This window comes from Dendropsophus ebraccatus, chromosome 3, assembly GCF_027789765.1.
Source record: "Dendropsophus ebraccatus isolate aDenEbr1 chromosome 3, aDenEbr1.pat, whole genome shotgun sequence".
NCBI lineage: Eukaryota > Metazoa > Chordata > Amphibia > Anura > Hylidae > Dendropsophus > Dendropsophus ebraccatus.
In genome coordinates, this window is record NC_091456.1 from 31,273,440 (window position 1) to 31,297,044 (window position 23,605).

Sequence of the window (23,605 nt, forward strand, 5' to 3'; positions counted from 1 at the left end):
CGTGTGAAACTATCCTTAAAAGGAAAATACCTCTAAAAGTGGATTCTTTGCATATCCTTATTCCTAACTTACTTCTATTTACTTATGTGGGTGTGGGCTGCTGTTTCTTTCAAAGTCCATGAAAAAGAGTAACCCTGTTTATGGGTATGTGCACACTACGGAATCTGCACGTAGAACTTCAAGCGGATTCCGCCACACGCCCCCACTTGAAGTCCTGCCTGTCCCATAGGCTCCATTCTATGCTCAGTCAATGTCAATTCTTTGGGAGGATGGCAGAATCGTCCTGAGCATAGAATGGAGCTTATGGTATGGGCGGAACTTCAAGCAAGGGCGTGCGGCGGCGGAATCCGCTTGAAGTTCTACACGTGGATTTTGTATTGTGCACATATCCTATGGAAGGGGGGGTAATGTTTTCCTAGTCTTAGATAACTGATTAAAAGGAGATGAATTATTCATTATATTATATATTATGCACCAATATGTGTTTTGTACAATTACCCCAGGGTTTAGATAAGCAGCACCACAAATTGGTGATATCAAAGGCCTGAAGTTCTTGCAGACGACATGTTGAAACATAAAGTTACTGACTTAACAGGTAATTGACTCTTGTCAACCATTCCTCATAGATCAACTCTGACTTTGTTGGGGCGTCCACCCGAGGAGCCATGGCGGTAATCGATGGAAATGTTATGGCGATTAACCCTGGAGAGGAGACCAAAATGCAAATGTATATTTGGAACAACATCTTTTTTAGCTTTGGCTTTGACGTAAGAGACCACTACAAGGACCTGGGGGGAGACCATGCTGCCCATGTGGCTGCAACCCATGACCTAAAAGGAGTACAAGCCTATAGTGATTTGGACATTGAAGAACTTTATGTGTTGGGCACTGTGGTTCTCGATTACAGAGGATACAGAGTAACTGCTCAGTCAATCATACCTGGAATATTGGACCGTAAGGAAGACCAAAGCGTTGTTTATGGTTCTATTGACTTTGGTAAAACCGTGTCTTCAAATGTAAAATATCTCACGTTACTCCAGAAAGCCAGTAAACCACTCCGTATAATGAGGCATACTGTGCTAAATGCAAAGAATGAAGAGGTGCTTCTGTGTTCCTCTGTGGAGTGCAAAGGAATTGTGGGGAATGATGGACGCCACTATATTTTGGATCTTCTGAGAACTTTCCCTCCTGATGTGAACTTCTTACCTCTGAAGGAAGATGAAGTACACAAAGACTGTCAAAACTTTGGATTCCCTAAACCGTATCACCACCGATTGTGCAGTTTGAGGCCAGAGCTCATGGAAAGTTTTGTTCAATACAAGTAAGTAACCCAGTTGGCTTACATTTAGGAATATCTTATGAGAAAGAATTAAAGATGGCAGATTAAAGATCGTGTCAAATAACTTAATGTGTTCCAGAGTTATACTACTAAATCAGACTGAAACATTGACATAATGTACACATCAGCACCAAACTTTCTCAGTATAATGTAAAAACATACAATGGGGTACAGTTGTGCCAGATCCTTTGGACATTTGAAAATGCTTCAGAACATGGCACTACAATTCTGCCCATTTATCCACACGTTAGTCAGGTTTAGGGTAGGTTCACAAAAATCATTGCGCTCAGAAACATCGGTGACAAAAAATCCAATGGAGTCTCCATTGATGTATAGCCCCCTATAAAATTTGGATATTCAAAATGGAGCCTCAGTTACAAGTCTCAAAACACAGGAATAGCCAGATATCCCTCCAGGGGAGGAAACCTGTTGCCAAGGGGTTCCTCCAAGTGGGGAGATCACCAAACCACCCTGATACATAGTCCCTTAAAGGGGTAGTGCAGCGGTAAGCAATTATTCACTAAATAACACACATTACAAAGTTATACAACTTTGTAATGTATGTTATGTTAGTGAATGGCACCCTTCCCCGTGTTTCCCCCACCCACACTAGACCCGGAAGTGTAGTGCTCTATACTCACCTGATTTGTGTCGACCCCTGTCCGCCATCTTGTGACAATGATGTCATCTTCTGTATAACTTTGTAATGTGTGTTATTTAGTGAATAATTACTTACCGCCGCACTACCCCTTTAAGTCCCACTCAGTTGTGAGTATTGGGACACAAATAGGAAAGTCCCTTTTGCGTCAAAGTCTAACTCTAACTCAGTTGCGAGGATTGCAATATGACAGGGGATTACTAAAGCCAGGCATCCATCCATAGATAGCTGTTTTGGGGTATTGTTTTCATTGCCCCGTTTGCCCCTCGTCAGCGTGGAGCAGGATTCTGGCTAATACCGCAAAACAGCTGTCTGTGGATGGATGCCTGCCTTGTCATGTCACAATACTCGCCACAGAGTTAGACTTTGACATAAAAGGGGCCAATCTGGTATTCCCATATTTATGTTTCAATACTCGCAACCAAGTGGGACTTAAGGGGCTACGTATCAGGGTGGTTTGGTGTACTCCCCACTGGGAGGCACCCCCTTGGCCACAGGTTTCCTTCCCTCCAGGCTGCTTGCCAAGAGCAGCAGGCAAAGCAGTACATGGGGGATTAGTGAGTCTATATCTCTCAAACAATACATTTTAAGGAATGAATTTACGTTTGAAATAAGTTTCATTTAACATAGTGCATCAGTTTAGACCTAGTTTTCTTCGTGGCACCACCCATTTAAGCTCTGACTGGTTTCTATGGGCAGTTTTTTGTTTTCAACAGTTTTTGTTTCGGATCCTGTATATTCACGTAAAATGGTGTGGTAGGCTCTATCTGAGATCACTTAATTTAGTTATTACTGCTTGATGTAATGGGCATGGGATGACATATTAGGCATGTGAAGTTAAAAGAGAATTCCAACTAGGCATGTGAAGTTAAAAGAGAATTCCAACATTAAAAAAAAAAAAATTATGACAAGTCAGACATGTGAAAAGTTTTGATCGATTGGGGTCTGGGGTGTTCAGACCCCCACTGATCATTAGGTATAGCTGTGAGAAGCAGGCGGCTGTGAGCTTCACTCCCAAACTCTCTGCTTGATCCACCATATTGCAGATGGGGGTTAACACAAATTTCAGTGGAGCCTGTCTCCTGCACTGAGACAGATCAGTTGGCGAGCTGGGCCTCTTGCTTCTCCTAGCCATAGCTAACAACTGATGGGGGTCTGAACACCCAGATACCGACCACTGAAAACTTTTGACATATCTGTATATATATATAAAACAAGTTATCCTGGAACTTTTCCTACAAAACTATATATCAATCTGCTCAGCGCTTCCTGCTCTACAACATGATGCCTGCAAATTGGACTGCATTATTAGGCTATGTTCACACATAATATTTCCATGATTCTTTTGGACAGTCTTTTTGAAACCTTTTTCCATTCTAGGTTTTGATTGAAAAAAATTGTGATCAAAAGACTGACGGATATACTGTGTGTAAACATAGACTTAGTGTCACAAATCTGATGATATTGAAATATTTAGATGTAGCAAAAATGTTTAGCCCTGTCAAATGTTGTTAGTGAGGTTGCAGACATCCATAATTTACCATTAAAGTGTCACTGTTAATTTTTTTTTGCAGAAATCAATAGTCCAGGCGATTTTTTTAAAGAAACTTTGTAATTAGGTTTATTAGCCGAAAAATGAATTTTTATCATGAAAAAGCAGTTTGAAGCTCTCCCCCCTGTCTTCATGGTTTTTCTATGGAGAGAGAAAGTAGAGGCACCAAAACAGGACAACAAAGAGTTCATTTACGTTCACATCACAGGCTCTCTCTTCTGACAGTCACCACTGACCTCTCTGACCTCTGAATAGCACTCTGAATAGCTCAACCACTGTGTAATCCTTTGTTCGGCTCACAGTTGCCGGCTAATCTCGCTCCTTTTTCCTCCCCCCCTTCCCTCTCCATAGAGCAGACAGGATCTGACTGATGAAAAACAGTCGAGATTTTCTGATTCTGAGCAGTGGATGCCAAAAAGGAGAGGAGGGGGGGACCTGGGAAAAGGCTTTTTAAATGCAAATAATGGCATATTTGCCTAATAAACCCAATTACAAAGTTTCTTAAAATAACCTGGACTATTGATTTCTGCAAAAAAAAAACAGCGACTCTTTAAGCTTTTCTAATACATCTGTTGTGTCTTTTATAGGTATGCCCAGTTTATGAAGGTCATAGTGGACAAGTCTAATAATGGCGATTTACTTCAGCCTGAAATCAATGGAGATGCGTCAACGAAAGGTAAGCCTAAAGAATTTGGTAGTGCTATAGGTAATTGTGTCTACATTTTTCATTGTACATCTATATGAAACGTTTAGCTATATACTAGGGCAGATTTATTATTGCAAATGCACCAGATTTCCGGAGTAATTTGTGCCAAAAAAAGACTGGCCTAAGTGACTTGTGCAACACTTACTGTGTGTGTGTTTTAGACCCTTCTTAGGAAGAAAGGATATGCAAAATAGCTCTCACACCACTTCCACAAAGTGCTGTCCCTTGAAGGAGTCTTATAACATTTACTGAGGAAGGAAACACTACCCATCTAAAGACAGTTGTTTCGGGGTTATTGCCCCTCTTCAGTGCAGAGCAGGGTGTTGGCTGGCGAGTGAGAGGCCTTTTGACATTTGCATTTGCTTTGGCTTGAGCTCCATAGTTCTACATGAGGCTATGTGATTTTTTTTTTTGGCCCTTATCTTACTTACTTTTTGCTTTTGGGATGCTCTTACCCCTGTAAGATTTAGCTGTATTTTGTGATATATTTTCAGCCATTGATGGGGCTATAACAAGAAGCTATATCGCCCAAAATACACTTTTATTTTTTCATGTGGGACATAACCCAAATTATATGCCAAATATTCAGCCATATTTTGGCAGGGAAACATTTATATTACAGATTCAGGTCATTCTCAAAGATTACATTTGACTAATATTTATAAGTCTGGTGCTTTCATGAAGGAAGCGTATACCCAACACCTCCTCCCTCCCAGTCACTGATAGGATACACCACTACTGGTAACTTGACCCGTGTATATGTGACAGTGGTCAGCTGAGGAGCGGCCCGCTCATCCGCTGATCTTATCTTTTTTGTGGGCAGCAATATATTTAAATGGCTGAACGAATGATACAGTGATCATTTGTGCGGCCCGACCACTCAATTAATCGTGCCTTGTAAAGGCACTGTGAATGAGCGCCAATCTTGCTGATTGCTTAGTGTAAAAGGACCCTTAGGCCATACTATCAAAGACACTCAATAAAGGGGTATTCTGCTAATATGTTTCTGCCCTTGCGGAAAACATATCAAAAAGCCCATTCTTTCCTTTTTGTGTTACCCTGTTGTCCTCCGGCATCATCTTCGGGTCCAGGCTGAACAGCCGTGCCACCACTTTCAAGATGGACCGGTCTCGGCAGCGGCAGCCTGCTCAGCTATCCATGGTCGTGGTGCTGTCCCATGTCGGTTAGTGGTTGGCTTAGCGGGCTGTCACTGCCAAGACGAATTGAGGCATGATTGTTCATCCGGGACCTGAAACACGGAAAAGTAGAAATAGGCTGTTTTTTAAAGTTTTGAAAGTTTAGTTTAAACTTTTGTTGCTGTATACTGTACTTAAAGGGGCTCATAGGATGGTTGTAATGTATTTGGGTGAAATGTATAACCGTAAATTACCGGGTTATATTAAATGATTCTGTTCTCCCCATCTACAGATGATCTACGGGGCGCGGATATTGTAAAAGAAGCCTGCCGAGAGATTGGATCTGTTACGGACTATATTTTCGATATACGGTTCAATCCAGATGTATATTCACCAGGTAAGTGTTAGAACAAGACTATAGTGAATGCCAAATGAATATAGATGAGATGTCAGACTCCTGATACTTGGAATAACCTGGTTTTCTCTCTCGTACTTAGTGGTCAGGTTTCCAGATTCCCAAAAACAGGCCCTCGAAATTCAAAAGCGATTGTTGAGCGAAGCGGCAAGTTTTCTCCTCAGGGTGCAGATCCCCAACTTTGTAAGTAGAAATTTATAAAGATGAAAATCTATCAGTGTCTGTGGGCAAATCCAGCAATACTGATCTTCTATCGAGTTATCATGATGCCTGTTTAACTGCATATCTTTTAGTGAGAAAGCTAAATGACAACCAGTATATATGTTGCTATTGCTGGGTTTACACGTAGCGATAATTCGTCCGATCGTACGATGAACGATTTCGAAGTAACGATTTTTTTTTTAGAATGATCAGCGTTTAGATGGAACGATATATCATACGGAAAAATCGTTTTGCGATCACTTAAGCCTATCTCGCACATAGGTTTAAATCGGTGAACGATTGTTTACACAGAACGATCTGCGAATTTTTTACGAACGACGATTTAAGAACATGTTGTAAGATCAAGATGAAAGATTTCTCGCTTGTCGTTTGATCGTTCGCTGCGTTTACACGTATGATTGTCGTTCGAATTTCGATCATTATCGTGCAAATTCGAACAATAATCGTTATGTGTATTATCGCATCATATGGGCAGATAATCTGCCCATAGCAACTAGTCATTCAAATTCCTTATGCTGCGTTTACACGGAACAATTATCGTTCGAATTTGCACGATAACGATCAAATTCGAAGGATAATCGTATGTGCAAACACAGCGAACGATCAAGCGATGAGCGAGAAATCGTTCATTTTGATCTTTGAACATTGTTCTCAAATCGTCGTTGGTCGTTCGCAAAAAATTCTGTCTGTGAATCAGGACCCTGATTTGCGGAAAGAAAAAGGACCCGCTGAATTCAATGTGGTCATCCCCGCGTCCGTTTTAAAAACGGATACGTTTTAGACTACAAAAGGTAAGATCTGCACTTATACGATCCGTTAATGCGGAACAAAGGGTCCAATAAAAGTCAATGGGTCTGTTTTAAATGGACAACATACAGATACACTATCCGTGTGACGTCCATTTTTACTGAAGCATTGTCTGACAACTTGTAGGCAACCTTGTGGCCACTTACTACCCTCCTAGCCACAAAAACAGATGCAAAACTGATGCATCACGGATGGTTTCTCCACGACATCACTGATCCTGATTTCCGGGGTCCCAGAAGAAAAACATGTGTGAATGAGTCTTTAGAGGCAGTATGTATGCATTTGCATGTAGTGCAGCCACTGTTCTGTGAGCTAAATAATGTGGATTCCATACTGATTAGAGTTGAGCAAACCCGAGTCTGCGCCATTTCATTACCGGTGGCTGAAGAAGTTGGATGCAGCCTTATGGAGTCCTAAAAAATATGTATACAGCCTATGGCTTTGGACAAGCGTGCCCAAGGATCGTGCATCTCTAATACTGATACATTATAACAGCAACTACAATTGTGGATTGGGCTGCTGCTGCTCAAACTGCATATTATAAACCTTCTTCTCACTGTACCTGACAGATAAAGGCCTGTCTGAATCATATCATAGTTCCCCTGGATGGTAAAACACTAAAAGAGTCTCTTCACGCACAAGGAATCAATATAAGATATTTGGGAACAGTCGCTGAGACAATTGACAAGTTACAAGTCCGCCCGTCTCTGGATCACCTTTATGTAAGTATGATATTTTACATGTAAATATGAAAAAAAAAATTTTTTTAGAAGCTGCATGTTACTGTCCTGAAATAGTGACTAGAGAACTCTGCATGTTTAACTCTAAGGGGAATTTAGAGGTTGGGTGGAATACAGGGAAGTGGAGCATAGGTCTGTGCATTCCATACAACCAGTCCTATTTCAGCCATTGCAGGACTCTCAGAGAAAGGTATCAGTGAGGGGAGGGTAAGAAAAGCTGAACTCAGACTCGCTCCACAGCTTTTGACTCAGCAAAACCCTTTAATGGGTTACTTCACCCACAACATTTTTCTTTCAAATCAACTGGTGCTCGAGATTTATAATTTACTTCTATTAAAAAATCTCCAGTCTTCCAGTACAGCTGCAGGAAATTGTGTTTTTTCCAGTCTGAAGAGCAGGAGAGGTTTTTCTATGGGGATTTGCTACTGGTCTGGACAGTTCCTAACATAGACAGAGGTGGCAGCAGAGAGCACTGTGTCAGACTGAAAGAAATACACCTCTTCCTGCAGGACATTACCTGTCCACGTTCCCAGTGTTGTTCTGCTCTCTGCATGCGTCCTGGCACCACGCCACTCAATGTATAAATGTAAAAAAAAATAATGTTTTCTTAATTGATACAAAGATAACTTTCTGAAAGTAAAGTAAATAAGAAATAATATCGTCATTTTTATTTGCCATGATACCCCTTTATTGGGGCCTTAAAGGTACATCTACTGTCTACCCTCCTTCTTTGAAGTAATCTTTGTGAATACTTGTCCAACAGAGAATCATAATTATTGACATAGTGACACGTTCAGCCAAAATCATCCTCCGCAGCTACTTACAGGTAAGAGCAATGAAACCAGTCTCAGTCTTGCGGTGAGTTCAGACATTTCGGCAGTTTTTTCTTCGATTTGTGCATAAATCATGGCAATGCTATAGTATATAATCCATATGATATTGGCCTTCATTATTTATTAGATGAGAATAATTGCACCCTACTAAATATTTACTAGCGTTAGGCTGGGTTCGCACGGCATTTTTGCATAAAACGGATGAAAAACCGATGCATTTGGTTGCATTCGTTTTGATCCGTTTTTCCATTGACTTCCAATATAAAAAAAAAAAAACATCAAAACGCATTTGTTTGTTTTTTTTACATACACAAAAACAAGGTCGACCACATTTTTGTATACCCTAAAAAAACAGATGTGTTTTGATCCATTTTTGCATCCTTTTTTTCCATGAAACAAATGAAAAAAACGGATTGCAAAAACACAGTGTGAACCCAGCCTCAAACATGATCCCTTTGCCATCACCAATGTTTATCTCAGGTACTCTATAGGGGTTTTTTTTTCTCAAATGTTGTGGTCAATTACATTTTTGAGTGCAGCAAAAAAAAAGGTAAAAAGTGTAACTTAACTGCACCATGGCAATGACCTCATAATGTCTTTTTTTTGGCCGTTTCCAGCCCTTTTTTGTCCATTTGGCGCCCAAATAACAGCCGTTGTTTCAAAACAACTGTTTTGAAATAATGATTGTTATCTTGGTGCAAAATGACGGCCGTCCAAAAAACAGGGCTAAAGGGCTAAAAAAAAGATGTTCTGTGTTCATGGCCTATGGGTGTAATTGCAATTTGTACATAGCCCCCTATATGTCCAGACCGATCCATACGATGTGTGTACGCTCCGGCCGGGATCCCATTGAAGATAGGCTATGTTCCACCCCGCAAAACTACGGCCGTAGTTCTACGGCGAGAACTACAACTGTAGTTTTACGTAGTGTGAACATAGCCTTAATGTGTCAAATTGTGTCCTTATGATTTGTATTAGGGAATAGAGATGTCTGCTCTGTCGGCTGCAGTAAGCCACTTCCTGAACTGCTTCTTGAGTTCTTACCCCAATCCCGTGGCTCACCTGCCTCCTGATGAGTTGCTTTCCCGTAAACGTAAGAACAAGAAGAAGATACGCTCCCTGGAAAATGGAGACAGCACAGCCTGGGCCAGTATGACGCCGACCGACCTTTGGAAGCAAATCCAGCAGAATGCGAAAGGCAGCTTTGACTTTACACTTTCATGGTAGGATTCTAAATATTAACAGGGGATATGTCAGATACTGAACACAGCACAGTCACAATGGCTGGTTTCCGCATTGTCTAGCAGTGTTTGTTTCATGTAAGGTATAGACCCTCCATGACCTGACAGAGGCCAAACGTGTGAGACACCTCTTGTCAACTGTGTTTCTGGCTTGTTTTCTGTGTCTTCAGCACAAAGCAGCAGCCTCAGAACTGGGGGAAGGAAACTGAATAGATAATAAATAGTATAGAATTATAGGAATTATTAGTCCCCAGAAGGGGGGATGATTCAAGATGTATTTTACCTATGCAGAATACCTAATTTACCTATGCAGAATCCGCTGCGGATCCAGTACTTTGAAATTGAATGGGTCCCATACACGCAGCGTATCCTTTAACCCCGAAAGCCTGCCCGCCTGCAGCCCTGGCCCCCTGTCCGCCCGCACTGCCTGCCGCCTCGAGCATAAATTACCAGCTCGCTGCTACGGCTTGATTCAGGCTCCTGGCTCCCGTCGCTCCTCTTCAGCCAATCAGGGCTGCCGTGCACTGATTGGCTGAAGAGGAGTGAAGGGAGCCGGGAGCTTCACACAGCCGCGGCACCGAGCTGGTAATGTATGCTCGGGGCGGCAGGTGGTGCGGGCGGACGGGGGGCCGAGGCTATGGGCGGGCAGGCTTCCGGCCGGCGGCGCGGGGGTTAAAGGGGCTGGGTCCCATACACGCAGCGGATCCGCTGCGTCTATGGGACCCATTCAAATTCACAGTACTGGATCCGCAGCGGATTTCGCTGCTAACTCACAGCGTCAAATTCGCTGCGGATCCGGTAGGTGTGAGCGTACACTAAGGCTATATTCAAACACATTCTTATATTTTTGCTCAGTATTTTTCAACCAAAATCAGGAGTGTATTGAAAACACAGAAAGGCTATGTTCACACACTGTTGAAATTTAGTGGATGGCCGCCATTTATTGGCCTTTAGTCCTGGTACAACTGTGGGTCTGATGACCTAAACCGATAGCTGTCAGTTCACATTATGAGACTTTCAGTCAGGCCGGGATTGTTGATCACAATACAGTTGCAAAAATACATCTGAACCGTCATGGGAAATATCTACTGTGTTTTAGTGACTCTGTGGAGCAGTTGGTTGAGAAGTTTACTCTGCAGAAGGTGACGCTGCTTCGGGAGTTCTGTATGAAGACTGGAGTTCAGGTAATTGTCTCAACGTGTATATGGAATGCCTAATGTTATATCTGCAGGGCTCAGGATAGCTTTCATACATGTAGTGTCTGGTATTTGTACAAGATATATGCTTTGCTTTTTGTTGAGAAAGGCGAGTATTCATCATCCCGTACATCAGTATCTACATCTATACAAAAATAACTGCCACCCTTCAAGTAGTTCAGGATTTGGATATTGATGTGGATAGTGATTTTGACTCGGTATACGACTGTCATGCACGAAGGCCCAGATTTACCAAGCTGTGTAGAATAGAAACTGGTGTAACCTGCCCACAGCAACCAATCACAGCTCAGCCTTTATTTCACCAGAGATGTGATTGGTTGTTATGGGCAATTTACACCAGTTTCTATTTTACACAGCTTTGTAAATCCGGGCCTAAGGGGAAGATTTATCAAATATGGTGTAAAGTGAAACTGGCCCAGTTGCCCCTAGCAACCAATCAGAATCCACCTTTCATTCCTCACAGGCTCTTTGGAAAATTAAAGGTGGAATCTGATTGGTTGCTAGGGGCAACTGAGACAGTTTCACTTTACACCATGTTTGATAAATCTCCCCCTATGTCTCTAAACTCTGTTCCAAAATGTTTTTGATATTACACACATGATTTTTTTTTTTTTAGGTTCTCTTACGAGAATACAACTTTGAGAGTCGTCATAAGCCAGCGTTAACAGAGGAAGACATTCTGAATATGTTCCCAGTAGTCAAAAATGTCAACATTAAGGCCAAGGCTGCACATGAGCTGTTCACTAAAGCACAGATCAGCATACAGCAGGGTGAAGACATTCTAGATACTACTTTGTTTTTGTTTTTTTTTGTTAATTTTTTTTTTTATATTAATATGTATTGTAAAATATATGGTTCCTTACAATGTTCCTTCTCAGGTAGGATGACATATTAGAGCTGACAGATCTGCTTTAAGATGTTATTGCCATTAAATAAAAAACATTTGACATGTCATAGAGATTGGTGCTGAGACCCCCACCGCTTGCTATAATGAGTTGGTAGAAGCGCTCAGGTATGCACTTCTCTCCCTATATCTGTCTCATGCATTGAGGAGAGAGAGAAAAAAAGTGGTTCATCCATGGAGTCTGAGTATCCAGACCCTGATTAATACTTTGCTTACTCTGCTCCTTCCGTCAGCTCCATAGGAATGAATAGAGCCATGGGTACGGCATGTGATTCTGTATTCATAACAAAGACGCCAGGGCCCTAATTTGGAGATTGGTGGGAAGCACGAAGGTTGGACTCCCGCGATCTCTTATTTCTCCCTTATCTTGTGTATAGGGGACAAGTTAATTTTGCCCAAATGTAGTTAATGTTAATGTAGCCCATGATTAGATTTAAAATAGAGTGAGTTTTATACCTATTTTACTTTTGTAGTTAGCTTTAATTTTACTGTGTGTGAACATAGCCTTAAGGTTATGTGTAGAGATTTGGTGACTTTATCTATCATACTTCACAGGAGGCCTTAAAGAAGGTGTTGTTTTGTTAAATGAAGCTCTGGTCCAGTTCAACAGTGTGTATGGTGCCGTACACCCAGACATCGCCATGTGCCTACGTCTGCTTGCAAGGGTAAAGTTCATTTTGGGAGACGCAGCAGAGGTGAGAAGCATTAGTCACATTAGTCATATAACTTTATAGGAATATACGTGCAGAAATGTATAACATGAAACCTAGTGAGAGGTTTAATATGAAAGTGAGTTTTTGTACTTTTAAAGGGTTTGTCCGGAGAGAAGAAGACAGCTGAAACCTTCTGCTCCCTGGTAAACCTTGTCGAACCTTCCGCATTTGATTCCCGATGCCTTCCCGGTCCTTGGGGAAGGAGGAGACAGCCCAAGTACCGCCTGGAATTCCGGGATTCAGCCTAGGTAATAGGCTGAATCCCGGAATTCCAGGCGGTACCTGGGCTGTCTCCTCCTTCCCCACGGACCGGGAAGGCATCAGGAATCGAATGTGGAAGGTTTGAAAAGCTTTGAGTTCTATAGAACCTAAGATTTTCCGATGTTCGATCATCTCTAGTAAGGAGCAGTCAATTTTCTTTATGACCTATGAATGCAAAATGGTAGAAATGATGATGGCCACGATGACTAAAGGTCCTTTTACCGACAGGCCCTGGATAACCAACAGAAAGCAGTGATAATGACGGAGCGGACACTGGGATATGAGAGCAGCTTCGCAGTTCAGGACTATGTAGGTTTATCTTTACTCATTTGGTATTCAGCTCAATGTTTATACCCTTAAGTATTCTAAAACTAATATAGGCACGTGGTTCACTGAAATATTTTACACTTTCCCAACAGGTCCTTCTCGCACATTACTGCTTTGCCAGTGGGCAATTACCAGTAGCATTGAAGCTTCTGTACCGGGCTCGATACTTGATGTTGGTTATAGCAGGTGAAGATCATCCCACCATGGCTACACTGGATGTGAGTATATGCTATGTATATAATATGGGAGTTTGCCCATTATATCAGACAACTAGAATATAAAATCTACTGTATAGGAAAGAGTTCACCAAGATACTGACCAGTTATCACTAAAGATCTGACGGCAGAACGTATGTACCAGTGGGTTTAGACCAATATCACAATTGGTCACAATGCAATGTAACATAATTTGAGGAAAACAACACAGCAATCTTTGGCAACAAGACCCATGTTGTGTATTCCTTTAGGGCTTATTCTCACATTCTGTATAACATGGAACCTACGGACAGGTAAGCGATGTAGTGGAATCTCCCCCGGCATCATGTATCAATATGATGTCGGGAGCAGGGATAGTGTTTGAAATTTCATGACACTGTAATGAAACAGCCGTGCGCCATCTGTATTCGTATGCCTAACGATCGGACTTGAGCGTGCTCGATTTGCTCTTATCTCTGGTCCTAATGCAGAAGATTTGCTTATTCCACCATGTCTTGTCCCTCTTGCAGAGTAACATTGGCGTGGTTCTACAAGCTGTGCTTGAATGTGACTTGTCTCTACGTTTTCTTGAAAAAGCTTTGGAAGTCAATAAAAAATATTTTGGACTGAAGTCCCTGGATGTTGCTTTAAGGTATCATGATTAACATGTAGTATTACCAAGAGTGGGATTTTTAAGGGACATCACAAGGCAGATTTACTAAGGCTGGGTTCACACTACGTTTTAGCAATCCGTTTTTTTTTTTTCATCTTTTTTTAAAAAAACGGATGGAAAAAACAGATGCGTGTGTGTGCATCCATTTCGATCCGTTTTTCTATTGACTTCCATTAAAAAAAAAAAAAGGATCAAAACGGATCTGTTTTTTTTAACGTACACAAAAACGTAGTCAACCTCATGTTTGTGCCTGTTAAAAAAAAACTGATCCGTTTTGATCCCTTTTTTTATAATGGAATTAAATGGAAAAACAGATAACAACGGATGCACACACAAGCATCCGTTTTTTGCAAAAAACGGATAAAAAAAAAACGGATTGCAAAAACATAGTTTGAACCCAGCCTTATTCTGTGAATTGTTAGACCATGCGACGATAGACTAGATAGCCTATAATAGTCTAAAAATGTGCCCGATTTACCACAGTGACTGTCCAGAAAGAGCACCACTCTTCTTCATAGACTTTATCTGGTATTACTGGTATTTGAATGAGACTGAGGTGTGATTGCACATATATCCAAAATTTGGCACTTCTTTTGGAAAATAAAATTGAATTTCTAAACTACAACCTCGCTAGGCTTAAAGAATACCTCTCATTAAAAATAACTTTTGACATCTCATAAGTTGTTGATCACAGTGTGTTTCACTGCTGAGACCCGCTGTGATCAGGAGATATAGCCGGGGAGACATAATGGCAGTGCAATCCACTCTCCAGCCGGCTGCTTATTTCCTCAATATTTTCTCAATGTAAGTCTATGAGAAAACATTGAAAGACTGGGCGGCCAGCCAGGGAGTGATTTGCGCTGCCGCAAACTCTACCCTGCTATACTGTCTGATCATAGCTGGTCCCCGCAGTGAGACCTGCTGTGATCAATAACTTTTTTAGCAGTTGGGGGGACTGCTTTAAACTATTTTCATGTTTTTGTGTTTACAATAACTTTTTTAGTGACCGTGCCCATTTAATAGTTACATTGGTTGATTTAACCTACAGAAGTGCCAGTCCTTCTTTCTGTACTCACTTCACAAGTTCTGCGGGTGAGGGTTCTATTACATGATAAATATGTTCTGCTCCATGTATATATTATGTAGTATAATATACCCATTGCTATAGCCAATAGCTTGGCTCATTTTAATAAATTCAGTGTTTATTTAGCACCACACATACCTTAAAGGGGTACTCCAGTAAAAAGCTTTTTCCTAGTAATTAAAACATCTGTCCCCCGTCCCCCTTCCCTATCATTTCCCCCCTTAACCTCCCACCAGGAAGTGAAGTAAAGCCATTCTTACATAATTACTGTTGACCCCAGGCTGCTCTGTGGCAGCCATTTTGTGACAATGGCATAATCAAGAAGGAGGCGGGTCTAAGCCTTGTTAGGCCAGCCTCCTTTTGTCAGATGACTCAGGTTGCTCAGCTCTGATTGGCTGAGCCAGCTGTAAGCCATCTAACAGTTTTACAGAGTCAGTTAGACATCACAGGAGACAGTGCATCATGGGAAACCCCAAACCAGGAAGCTGTGCCTGTGCAGATGATGTCATTGTCACAAAATGGCTGCCACAGAACAGCAGGGGGTCAACAATCATTAGGTAAGAATGGGTTTACTTCACTTCTTGGTGGGAGGTTGAGGGGGGAAAGACAGGGTAGGGGGCAGATAGGTGATTGAAGCATATTACAAAGTTATATAACTATGTAATGTGTTTCAATTACTGGGAAAAAGATTTTCGCTGGAGTACCCCTTTAAGTTTATACTGTGACTTATAGCTTGTACCATCTACATGTGGAGTATGACCGAGTTATGTTGCAAACTATTAACAGCACAATCACATCCTATAGAACGCATGTTCCTATAAGGCACCATTTAATGACATTCCTCACTCGATTGCTCTCTCTTCGAGGAATACTTCAGTAATGCGGTCTCCCAGAATTCTGAGTCATGTAGAAGTGATTCATTGATGATGAAAACACATGGTCTTCTCTAGGGATATATGGTTTTACAAGGGTTATGGAGCAACAGCTGATGCAATAGTAATAGCCTTGACAGTAAATCCTGCTTGTGCTGGCACACGACAGCTGTCTGGACCAGTGACCTTGCGAAGGTCAAATTCTAATACTACAACTTGATGTTGTAATATGTGTAATATTAATTTTAGCTTTTGCTGGCCTTCGGACTTTATTTGTAGAAAAAGAATTTCCATTGTTCTACTTTACCATAGGAGTCCAGAATCTCCAAATGATGGAAACATATGGAGTAGTAACAAATCTCCATAAAAAACTTTTCCTACTCTGGACAGTTCCTGTCACAAACAGAGGTGGCAGCAGAGAGCACTGTGTCAGACTGGAAAGAATACACAGCAGAACATACAGCAGCTGATAAGTACTTGAAGGCTTGGGATTTTAAAATTTAAAAGTAAATTACAAATCTATATAACGTTCTGTCACCAGTTGATTTAAAAGAAAAACAAAATTGTAAGAGTACCCCTTTTAATGGGTAAATCTGTGCATTTTTTTTTTTTACATAACGTGTGCAATGATACAGGTTACACTACGGGACGTGGAGATGTAGTTGTTCTGTATGGCTTAGACACAGGCTACATAATTCATTTCTTCTAGTAGGCCCAATGTATCCAAGCCCCACACTGAAGGCATGAACGGCAAAGCATCCTGATAGCAACCACCTCTACGGCCCAGTGTCTCCTCTGTTCCTCCCAGTAACAGAATGTATTTTTTGCAGCCACCATTTGATTGCTCTGGCGTATACAAGCAAAGTAGAATTCAGATCCGCAATGCAACACGAGAAAGAAACATTCACTATATACAAAGCTTTGGTAAGTTGATTTCTTTTCTTTTTTTTTCAAGAAAATTTATATTAAATTTAAATTAAATTTATATCGTACAAAAGTCATACACAATTACATGGCATGTATAAAAAGTACTGATACAAGTTGTATTTTTACGGGTGTTTCACAAGATTACATCCAATAAAGACACGGCCAAGATATAGTGTCCCAATAACAAGTATGGCTTTCTATAGTGGCTACCTCCATAAAGTAATGTGTCCTGGAGATGTTCATAGTAGCTAAGGCATGCACACAAAAAAAAAAATGGCTCATATCCGGTGGACTAGTCATCATACAAGTATATGGAGAGGAGCCAGTATCCTTAATCAACTGTCACCTATAACTGGTGAAAACTACTGTACGTGAATACAGAAAGAGTAAAAGACATAAAGTAAAGGTAAAAAACAAACAAAAGGGCCCTGGAAAATATATAATAAAGTTGATTTCTTCTTCTCATCAGGTTGTCGTTTTGGTGTGTTTCATGCAGGTTGCTAATAGCCATCAAATACTTATCAGCTGCTGTATGTCCTGCAGGAAGTGATGTATTCTTTTCAGTCTGACACAGTGCTCTCTGCTGACACCTCTGTCCGAGACAGGAACAACTGCTCTGGACAGTTCCTGTCTCGGACAGAGGTGGCAGCAGAGAGCACTGTGCCAGACTGGAAAGAATACACCACTTCCTGCAGGACACACAGCAGCTGATAAATACTGGGAGGCTTGAGATTTTTTTACATTTGAAGTAAATTACAAAACTATAACTTTCTAACACCAGTTAAATTGAAAACATTTTTTTTTCTGTCAAGAGTGCAATATGTTGTACTTTCTGATCCCTTTATTTTACTATATAATGTATTGAGAAACTCCCCCAAAAATATAATTTGTGTAGTGGAATATAATCTCCCCCTCCCCCGCCAATAAAAGATTAGACCTATTTTAGAATGATAAATAGGAGTGTTGTGATTTTTTCAAAGACAATGTTGCTGTCTTTTGCATTGCACACAAGGGAAATTTAGAATAAAGCTAGTTTCTACCCATCCTGAGTTCATTAGGTCCAACCTAAGGCCAAAAGGTGCAAGTCTCATACTGCACATACATGGGCATAGGCTAAGAACCTCAACATGATAGGTATAGTAAATGTGGAAGGATTGCAATTTGCACATCTTGGCATCTTTGTATTTGTTCGCTTAGCCCTGTGGTCATAGAAAATTTGCACCTGGCCCTTTATTTGAGGTTACTAGGAGGTGTTTGCTTCTGTGTCTTTGTCGTTTGAACAATGTGTAACTGACCTGGTAGCAGATTTGACTACTTTTGACTACTTGGGGGGGCGGGGGGGGGGGGGCATATAGGAGCTTATAGCGATAACAGAGAATTTTGCAAGATTGGTTCCCTTTAATGGGGAACTACCAGCTGGTAGAATTAATCAGATAGGGCAGTGCTTCTCAAACTTTTTCTACTGGAGCCTCACCCAACAGACCAAGGCAATGCCGGGGCCTCACCAGACTGACCAAGAGGGTACCTGGGCCTCACAAAAGTCTATTTAAAAGCTGAAAATAATGCTAGGGCTGCCTTTCACCCATCTTCCAAGCTCTAGATACTAATAAAGCAAGTACTAAATAAATTAATAATGTTGCTAAAATGGAGATTTTTGCAAACAGCAAAAGGACTGTGCAGATTATAGTTACTTTTCTGAAAACTGTCTCCCCAGCTGGGCCTCACCAACAACTAGGGGGCGCCTCACTGTTTGAAAAGCACTGAGATAGGGGCATAACTACTGGCCTTCTGAGCACCGATCTGCCACCGGCCTACCCCCTCACTCCATTGATAATCATTAGAGGATGCAGCCCGACTGGGGGCTGTAGCCTTGTCTCCTGCACAACCTGGACAGCCTAATTCATTAAAGATCAATGGGGGGAGGGGGGATCGCCACATGCCCCCTCTAATGATTATCAATGGAGTGGGTGGGCCGGATCAGTGCTTGAAGGGGCGGTAGCCAAGCCTCCAGTGCTGACCTAAGGGCTTACTGGGCACAATTCAGAGAGACATTACCTTCATCCTCAGCACCCTGTGGTCACTAGGGAGCTATCAGCAGGTTAGATTCATCTACATCCATTAGTTAAAAGAAAATATTAATCAAATCATTATGGAATTGTTATAATCCTACAAAGGTCAAACTAAACTTGTAAAGTTAAATGACATTTTGAATATAACAGCTTATATTAAGGCCATATTACAAAGTTCGATGGTGGGGCAGTCCAAACAATCCTTAGGGTGGTATTCCATGGGCCGATGGGGCCCGATAAACGAGCGCCGATCTGCTAGATTGGTGCTCGTTTACTGGGCCTATTCCACGGACCGATTATCTTTAAACAAGGGCTGCAGAGACCTCGTTACCGATGTCCTTGCAGCCCTAGCTTAACTAGTATATGTTACCTATGCATGGTGCAGGGCTCCTCTTCTCCTGCTTCTCCCGGGTCCCGCGTGCTCCTCCAGCGTCAGGCAAATCACTGCCCGGGACTGCCACGGCCAGTGATTGGCTGAGTGGCCTGAGCTGAGACAGGCCGCCCTGACGCTGGAGGTGCGCGCGGGACCCGGGAGAAGCAGAAGAAGAGGAGCCCTGCACCCTGCATAAGTAATGTATATCATCAGTCGCCGGCCGCGCACCGCTATTCTACGTAGCAGTGCGCGGTCGGTGCCCAACGAATATAGGTCCTAAGGGCGCCCTATTCCACCGGACGATTATCGTTCAGATTATCGTTAAATCGTTCAAATCTAAACGATAATTGTTCGGTTGAATAGCAGTTATAGACTAACGACTGAACGAGAAACCGTTGATCATTTAATAAGACCTGGACCTATTTTTATTGTCGCAAATCTTTCGCATTAAAAAAGAAGTCGTTCGGTCGTTTGCAGTAGTGACTAACGCAATAGAGACGACCGCAAGAACGATCATAAGTAACGATTATCTATCCATGTAAATGGGCGAACGATTTCAGGTCTTTCGTAATAGCGGTCGTTTGGATCGTTAATGATTATGCGAACGATAATCGTCCAGTGGAATAGGGCCCTAACCTATATCAACGATCAGCCAATGACAACGATCATCGGCTGATCGTTGTCTCTATTCCACGGAGCGATAATCGGCTGAATCGGGCCGATTATCGCTCCGCGGAATAGGGCCCTTAGATAGTTCACTGAAGTCAGCGGCAGTCTGCTGCCTCCTATTACACAGAGTGACCCACAGCAGACTGTTGAAAGACCATGATCAGCTAACATTGTGCGTGTTGGCTGATTGTTGCCTTTTAATATGTGCATTAAATGATTACCGACCTAAAAGGTCGCTAATCAGCCAAGTAAGGCCGATAATCATTGTAATTAAGTGTAATAGGGCCTTGAGTTTGGATCAGACCTCTTGGAGCTTTATCACACATTTCTCAATATACAGTATACAAATGTACCCGAAGAGCTTAGAAAGTTGAGGCTTTGCTGATAATACAACTTTCCCATCTACCACTTGATCATGTTGTGTTGAAAGTTTCTCAAATCACAGGAGTAGAACATTGTGAAATGGAATTAAACCAATATTGACATTGAAGTCAGGACTGCGTAATAAGGAAATAAATACAGGATAGAGTTTTCAGTAATCAATATAATGAAAAAGGCAGCAGCTGCTTACAATATATAAAAAGGTCAAAAAAGATAACTGCTTTATCTGTCAAAGTTAAGGAAATGATTTCACAAACTATGCTTTACAAAAAGCTACAGTACATGCAACCAGAACAGATATGGTGGAGGGCTTTGAAAAAACATGGCAGCCATGGATAGCTTACTTCCTGCAAATTACTGAAACCTCCAATCTCCTTGTTATCTTTGTTCTCACTAACAGGGCCAGTGGCGTAGCTACCATAGAGGCAGGATAGGCAGTTGCTATGGGGCCTGTGCAGGAGGGGGGCCTGGGGGAGAAGGTAGGAGTGTGTTCTTCTGCTTAAATCCTTATGTACTGCAGTGTGTAAGTGACCCAATGTTTACTTACATGCTGCAAAACAAAAAAGGATTAACAAGCAGAAGACAGAGATCTCTGCTTCACTGCTATAATAACCTCTGACCTCTGTTCTCCAGCTGGCAATCAAGTAGGAAAGGAAAATGTGCAGAGGTCAGGGGTTATACAGTATATGCGCAGTGCTTTGTGTTGTCCGTAGGGGGACCTTACAAATTTTTGCTATGGGGCCCCGTGAATCCTAGCTACGCCCCTGAACAGGGCACAGTCTTTTTTCACTGGCCTGAAGTTATTCTTTCTTGTATATTTCTATTGTATTGTACTAATAATGTACTATTGGTTTTGTTTTGGAACTTCTTGTTCTGTGTTGTAATTCTTCCCCCTGGATAGCAAGGGGATATTTTGCCTCCTCTATGATGCCATACTATGATACTAATAATAGTGAAACTAAAAAAGTTAAAGTTTAATGTAAAGATGTCTTCTGTATATTGGACCCACTCCTGGTTTTTGCTGAAAATACTAATGCAAAATCCTAAGCAGTGTGGCAATACTTGTTTTCTAGGCAGTTTGCACCAGTCATTGTTGGGTCACATTTGCCACCATTTTTTTTTATTTAGCGTTCCAACATATTCATGTGTGTTGGACAATATCATAGTAAATTGGGCACAGAATTAGATCCCTTCGCAGCCTCCCCATCAGGCAAAAAAAAACTTTTTACTGATGTGCGCCAAGTGGAGGAATGATAAATCCCCCAGTATGTTTTTATTAGAAACATAATGTACATAGATTTCTGCTGTCTGCTAGATGTAGGTGTTGGGTTGTTAGGTGGAGTCATGTATGTTTTGAGTCATGTATGTTTTAGGCTATGTTCACACTACGTAAAAGTACGGCCGTTGTTGCCATTGGCAACAAGGGCCATACTTAATGCAGTGTGGAACATTGCCTCTTGTTCTATCGTATACGCTCCGGCCGGGATCCCATGCCGGGCCGCAAAGAACTGACATGTCAGTTTTCTGCGGCCGCAATTCAGTGAAAAGGCTGTCAGTTCACACAATGAAGCGAGTGGCTCCGGCAGCTTGCTTCATTGTGTGCTATGAGGAGTTCTGATGCAGGTGCGCACTGATGCGCCCGCATCAGAACACTACGACCATAAAGATCATCCGGCCAGTACTGCAGTACCGGCCATTCCATGACCCAGCTGGGTCACGGAACGCCCGGTCTCTTACAAAGTGTGAACATAGCCTTTAAGTGTACCTGTCGTTTCAAAAAACTTTTGACATGTCATAGAGACGTATCACAAGTTTTGATCGGTCCAGGTCTGAGTGTTCAGATCTGTACCGATCGGGAGAAGGAGTCTAAGAGGATGCGCTGCAGCGTCTTTTCTCCCCGCTTTGTGTAAGAAAAAAAAGAGACGGGCTCCATTATAAGCCTGACTCTTTTTTTTTTTCTAACACTGAGCAGGGAGAGGACGCGCTGCAGCGCATCTTCTCCCAGCTCTATTTCCCGATCAGTACAGATCTGGTACACTTTAATAACATCAAAGCCCATCAATTTGAAATAGCACACAGAAAGCCTGAAATAAATGCCGACAGGCCATGTATTGATATCTTTTTTGATCATTCTAGCTTGGAGATTGCCATGAACGTACTAGAGAGAGCTCTGCCTTTCTGAAACACGTTACACAACAAGCTGTCAACTTGCAGCGGACCATGAATGAGATCTACAAAAATGGAGCTATTTCATCTTTTCCTCACGTCCAGGTAACCAGGGGAGGTTTTATATTTTTTTTTTTTTTTTTTTTTTAATTATCAGCAGAGAAAAATAGGCAAAATAGCTCTCACACCTCTTAGGCAAAGAGATGTCCATTCAAGTCCATTTGGAGTCGTACAACATTGACTGGGGATCCATGTCAAGCTAACTCTCTCTAAAAAGAAATACTTCCTATCCCCAGACAGCTGTTTCGAGGTTGTAGTGGGAGGCCTATCAACATGGGTCAAAGGGATACTAATCCTCCTTTAAAGAGAGTCTGTCATAAAGACGTGTGGAGATTTAAAGGCCATTCCTGCTCCACTGGGAATTCCAAGAATTTATCAGCATTAATTTGCAAGTGTAGTCTTAGGGGTGATTCTTAAACAGGGCTTTTCACAGTGTTGAAATTCTGCACCACCTACTTCTGGTCTTGTTGGGTTCTCCACTGTATAGAACAGTTTTTTACCATTTCGTTGTCACACAAAAGTAAATGAACACTGCCCCAGGTCACTTATTTTTTTTTTCCTTACAGATGAACTCTTTTGGTATGTGCACACTACAAAATCCTGACTGAACACCCGTCGTGGATTTCGCAGCTCACACCCGTTTGCTGCATCTCCACTGCTATTCTATGCTTTGCCAGATTCCACCGTCCACCCGAAGAATGAGTGGGTTCATTCTGTGGGTGAACTGCGGAATCTGGCAAACCATAGAATGGAGTCTATGGGAGCCGTGGAGATGCACACTGCCGCCTGATTCCACGAGCTGCGGAATCCACCACAGGTGTTCCGTCGGGATTCCGTAGTGTGCACATACCCTTACACTGTGTTATGTCTAGGTGCAGGGTCTGATGTAGATTACTTGGGTTGTGTATTTAATTCACTATGTCTGTATATCTTTGCATAGTTTTAAAAACTAATTTATATTTACAGATTGTTCCTCCTGGGGTTGACACTCTGTTGCAGCAACTAAACCTCCTTAATGGCATTTTACGGATCACTGCTGGGTAACATGCTATTTTTTTTTTTTTTT

General features: G+C 41.9%; 1 protein-coding gene across 1 annotated transcript in view; it reads left to right on the forward strand.

Moving 5' to 3' along the window:
• The window catches only part of LOC138785399 (clustered mitochondria protein homolog), a 44,276-nt gene that overhangs the window by 17,686 nt on the left and 2,985 nt on the right, over nt 1-23,605 (forward strand). The window contains exons 10-25 of the mRNA XM_069961317.1: nt 627-1,321; nt 4,137-4,225; nt 5,684-5,788; nt 5,889-5,989; nt 7,405-7,557; nt 8,339-8,401; nt 9,387-9,631; nt 10,749-10,833; nt 11,483-11,636; nt 12,326-12,465; nt 12,973-13,053; nt 13,164-13,289; nt 13,796-13,917; nt 16,725-16,818; nt 22,450-22,584; nt 23,506-23,579. Of these exons, the coding sequence (XP_069817418.1) occupies nt 627-1,321; nt 4,137-4,225; nt 5,684-5,788; nt 5,889-5,989; nt 7,405-7,557; nt 8,339-8,401; nt 9,387-9,631; nt 10,749-10,833; nt 11,483-11,636; nt 12,326-12,465; nt 12,973-13,053; nt 13,164-13,289; nt 13,796-13,917; nt 16,725-16,818; nt 22,450-22,584; nt 23,506-23,579 (2,462 nt within the window). The remainder of the gene's footprint in view (nt 1-626; nt 1,322-4,136; nt 4,226-5,683; nt 5,789-5,888; nt 5,990-7,404; nt 7,558-8,338; nt 8,402-9,386; nt 9,632-10,748; nt 10,834-11,482; nt 11,637-12,325; nt 12,466-12,972; nt 13,054-13,163; nt 13,290-13,795; nt 13,918-16,724; nt 16,819-22,449; nt 22,585-23,505; nt 23,580-23,605) is intronic.